The sequence below is a fragment of the Macrosteles quadrilineatus genome, unplaced genomic scaffold (genome assembly GCF_028750875.1).
Source record: "Macrosteles quadrilineatus isolate MER2022 unplaced genomic scaffold, UCM_ALF_1.0 Scaffold_10__1_contigs__length_6754688, whole genome shotgun sequence".
NCBI classification, from domain to species: Eukaryota; Metazoa; Arthropoda; class Insecta; order Hemiptera; family Cicadellidae; genus Macrosteles; species Macrosteles quadrilineatus.
This window is the reverse complement of record NW_026542603.1, coordinates 1,077,624-1,082,797: the sequence shown is the minus strand read 5'-3', so window position 1 is coordinate 1,082,797 and position 5,174 is coordinate 1,077,624. Positions and strand designations below refer to the sequence as shown.

Genomic DNA, 5,174 nt, shown 5'->3' with positions numbered 1-5,174 from the left:
CGTTTAACAGCTACGGTATAAAGTTTTAATAATTTCCAACGCTTCAAAACCAACGGTATGGGAACGACGCCTCCTCGTACGGCTTTGACTACTTCACGTTCATCTAATTATGAATCAATTCAGTTGCAGCCGTCTGTAAATGTCGTTTACCACTAAGGTTAGACATCTGGTTTGTCAGAGTTGACAACTTTCTAATCGAGACTCTAGCAATGAATTTTATTTTAACCCTGTAGCTAGTGTAGCTTGGTCCGTAGGAATTTAACCAGAAGTGTTCTCTCGTGAGAAATCAGAATCATATACTGTTTTTTTGGTGGTTTTTGGTGGGAAATGGCAAACATCAGTACTAGCCGTCGCTGTAAAGGAATGGTATAAAACTAGTGAACCTGTTACTCGAATTCGAGCTATTGCAAAGTATTACAGGCATTATTTAAAAACGAGTAACAGTCACAATTTCTGATTACTTAAAAGAGTAAACTCAAAGATAATGTAATCAATCACTCCACTCCAATTATCGAACCTGGAAACGAGCTCACTCTGAAAACGAACGCTCACTCCACTCCAGTAATCGAAACTGAAAACGAACTCACTCTGAAAACGAACGCCCTTGTGTGTATCATGTATTTACTATGAACAGCTGTAATTAATACAAATTATTCTTTTGTTTAAGTAAACAAAATCCCTTCTTCATAAGAAATACATTGGGACTTTGATGGCCTATGTAGGGCAAAGCCCGAGGACTTTTATTACAGGAATTGGTGAAAGGGGGCGTCCTCACAAAAAATACTTAATGTTGACATATCGTTTGTAAAAATCTGTCCATTATTAACGGAGGAGTAGTGTTTCGTAGAAATCGCCTTCACGTATTATATACAAGTATGTGACGAAATTATGATGAATTAAGATAATATTTATGCAAAAAAAGAATTTTGTATGAGTACAATTCTGCCAAAGAGATAGTTTATAGCATATTTATTCATATAATAAATAATTTATAACTGCTATCACAGTATATTAGGAATGTGCAATAATTAAATAATGAGAAAAGCTCACAGCTGAGAGTAACAGTGAAGATGGCTAGGAAAACACCAAGAACTAGAAGCTAGTTTAAGGCTTTCTACTATTGCTACGAATGCATCTCGTTACTTTCTAATGCATGCAGCATTTCTTGACCATATGATTAACATTAATTTACGTCTATGACAATATTTACAGTTAACACATGGAAAACATAAATTATGTTTTGCAACACACCAAGTTTCCAAATACACAATACGAATTGCATCAACTAGAACTCGACTAATGGATGCCAAAGTGAACATAGACTCGATTACAGACCGTCTGTTACAAGGAGTTCGACAGCTGCAGCCTGGTAAGAACGTTCAACTATCAGACTTTGAGGTTCGTCACCTCATATCCAAGTCACGAGAGATCTTCTTATCTCAGCCGATGCTTCTGGAACTTGACGCACCGTTGAAAATCTGCGGCGACATCCACGGGCAGTACGACGATCTTCTTCGTCTCTTCGCAGCCGGTGGATTCCCTCCCAGTGTCAACTATCTCTTCCTCGGTGACTATGTCGACAGAGGTAAACAATCTATTGAAACAATTTGTCTCCTCATGTGCTACAAGATAAAGTACCCTGAAAACTTCTTTCTTCTCAGAGGCAACCATGAGTGTGCAAGTATCAATAGAATCTACGGATTCTACGACGAGTGCAAAAGGAGATACAGCGTCAAATTGTGGAAGACCTTCTGTGAGTGTTTTAACTGCCTTCCAGTTGCTGCGATTATTGATGAGAAGATCTTTTGTTGCCACGGAGGACTCAGTCCGGATCTGAAGAGTATGGATCACATCAGGCGTATTAAACGGCCCACGGACATTCCTGACCAAGGTCTTCTCTGTGACCTTCTCTGGGCTGATCCATCGGAAGACATAGCAGGTTGGGGTGAGAATGACCGAGGGGTTTCATTCACCTTTGGAAATGAAGTCATTTTGAGATTCCTCGCGAAGTTTGACATGGATTTGATCGCAAGAGGTCATCAAGTTGTTGAAGATGGCTATGAGTTTTTTGCCAATAGAAAACTTGTAACTATATTCTCCGCACCCAACTATTGCGGGCAGTTCGACAACGCTGGTGCTATGATGACGGTGGGGGAGGATCTCAAGTGTTCTTTTCAAGTTTTAAAACCTCACGAATCCACGAGAGCGTCACAATATTACAAGTTTCCAAAGGTAGAGACGTCATTAAGGAATTCTATCACGAAAAAATAAAGGTGAGAGAAAGAACGTGGATTTTGTATGCGTATATTACGTTTAGGAAACTGCAAGGTTGAATGTCAGAGCAACTTGTTTGGCGACAAATATATTCAAATAGAGTGAACTCCTAGTAACTGTTCAGTGGATTACTTGTACGTACGGTTTCATCAGATAGTATTACCATAGACAAAAAGACCATAAACATATGTTGATAACCGAAATTACTTTTATTTACTTTTCTTATTTACTTGATCTCCTAAGGAAACATTCCCAAATATTGGCTTACAGCTGACGTAATCCTAAATCTTAAGCTACATCTGTACAAGAGCCACCTGTGGAGTATGTTTTATCTATGCCTGTACGCTTGCTTAGTTACCCTTCATTCCTGGAGGTCCGGGATTGAATCCCGTCAATCAACAATGGGAAATTGCTAAGTGAAGCAGTGCCCAGTGGATCTGAGCCTACCTAAGGCTGTAGGTTCATTAATCTACTAGTATTATAATTCTGATAGGTTTGCAAGGTAACGAAGAAAGCTATTTCTATACTGGACATTTCACTCTATGAATAGCTAAGCGATAGGTACCTATTATTAGTAACGGGGGACCGAGCCTTGCTCGGCTTTTGTTAGTTCAGTTAAATAGTGAAAATAATCGTACAGAAATTGTATAATTTACAAAAAAAAAAAATTATTACAAATCATTCACATTTAATCGCTGAAACAATAACAACTATGTAATGTAAAAGCATGCAATTATACGAAAATAAGATACAGTTTTATGATTTTGCTAAGTTTAAGTGCTACTCGCAAAGAAATGTTCTTCCCTCTAGTTATTGAAACCAGTTGTTCGACTTATACGCTCGCCAATGACGGCAGATAAAAATCTATAAGTATAAAAGAGGATGTTGGTTTGTTTGTATATTTGTTGTTGGATGTGGTGTGATATACTCAAACACCGCAGGACCGATGGCCACGAAACTATGTACACACATGTAGAATTTCATGGAGTAGGTTACACCATCAATTTCTTGATAACTCTCAGGGCTTAGTCTTGGGACCGTCTTGAAGGTACCTAAGTCAGGGATTTTAAAAGAACTTTATTAAGATTTGTTTACTAACAAAACATATGAAAGTAAAATAATATTGAAGATGTATCAGCTGTTTACATTTTGTTTTGATTAATAGTTTGTTTACTTTTTTCCCTGAGTTAATGTTTTGATTTGCCACACAGTTTAAAGCAAAAACACAAGAGATTTTCATTGAAAAAATTACGATTGAGATTTGTCTGTATAATTAGCATGGCAAGTGTGTGTAACTTTTTTTACAGTAGATTTCGAGACACACATTATTCTCTCAAGTATTCTTGTCCTGTTGCGAAAAACGGGGAAACAACTAGTATGATATAAACAAAATCATATTAGTTTCAAAATGTCTTGTGCCAACGATTTTTTAGTTAGTTTACTTTGAATGCCTCAGTACTTCGGAGATTAAGTTTTGGTGGGAGAAGGATTAGCAAAATAATCAGTATTTGATCGAAGCTATTTCCCCGAATCTTTAGTGTAATCTTTGCTCAATAGTTTACAATTGATGTTTTTCCCTTTGTACTGTATTTTTAATTTATTGGTATACTTTGGATGACTAACTTTAATAAGCACATGAAACAAGTCTTTTGTTTACTTTTCCTTGTTATTTTGTTCAAGCACCATAGTTACCTGGCAACCCATGGCCAATGTTATTTTTTCAAATGAGTTGTGGAGTGAAATACGAGTTTTCCTGAGGTAGTGCCTGTCACCAATCACGTTTTTAGGGCTATAAGTCCATAATGCCAAAATTTACTCAAAATCCTTCCGCTGGATTTAGATATATATACAGACAGACAGACAAACTGACATAGCTCATATTAGAGTATACATTTTATGTAGATAATCTTGCAAGCAGCATAATGATAAAGATAGCACGATTTTAATAGTTTAAAACCCAATGGACATTCTACATTTTCGTGTGGGCACCAGACTAGTTTTATAACATAATATGTCATGTTTTATTTTTCATGTGTGCTTTTCATGAAGAGGAAATCCTGCCTTATTCTAAACATAAGTTACCTGACTACTTTTGATAACTGTATTTCTAGTAGAAATATGGTAGCTCATAAAAAATTTTAAATCGTATTTCACGAATTGCGTTAGTTTCACGCTTCACTAACCAATCTGAACATCAGTTCAAAGGAAATAACTAATTATGACAGAAGATTACTTGATGAGATGTTTTACAAACTGTGTCCTTTTTAGTCACTTCTATGTTTGATTATCCATAATTCTTGAGTATTATAAGTCATTCGTCAAGTTCACATGGAGCCCGATCCATGTTTATTGTAAAAAGCCACATCTCAAAACCTTGGAAGCTTGGGGGCAAAAGTCTTAAAATATTTTAAGATGGAGAATAAGACATTAACCAACCCTGGTATCTACAGATCAATTTCCAATATTTCGACGCCCTAGATTGGTGGCCTAGTAAAGCATTAAGGATATATCATGTATTGATGCATTGCATTAGATTATTTATTTAGAATATAATGTGTTAATATTATATTACAAATATTAAGTCGCATCCGAAGACAATGCATGAAATATCCATCAAATTAGTTTACATATTACGATTGGTTAAGTACAAACAAATAAAATAATAAATAATACAAACACCACATCATATTAGTGTAAATTAAAGAATAGCTTTTACTATGAGTCACTGGACCAATTTTGTCTACTCAACAATTGCTTAGCAGCTGATGTGGGGTCAAAAACCAACAAACTCATTGGCATTGGCCTTCAAACATCACTGACTGAAATGTCCTTAGTCTACTTGACTAACTGACCCGGCCACATGGCAAATACTTGAACTAAACTGACCTTTTTGGATGAAT

At 36.2% G+C, this 5,174-nt stretch overlaps 1 protein-coding gene across 1 annotated transcript; it reads left to right on the top strand.

Moving 5' to 3' along the window:
• The first annotated feature begins 1,297 nt into the window (after positions 1–1,297).
• On the top strand, positions 1,298–3,115 carry LOC129004635 (serine/threonine-protein phosphatase alpha-2 isoform-like). Its single transcript, XM_054433183.1, has one exon. The coding sequence runs from the start codon at positions 1,300–1,302 to the stop codon at positions 2,269–2,271; it is 972 nt and encodes a 323-aa protein (XP_054289158.1). The 5' UTR covers positions 1,298–1,299; the 3' UTR covers positions 2,272–3,115.
• The last annotated feature ends 2,059 nt before the right edge of the window (positions 3,116–5,174 follow it).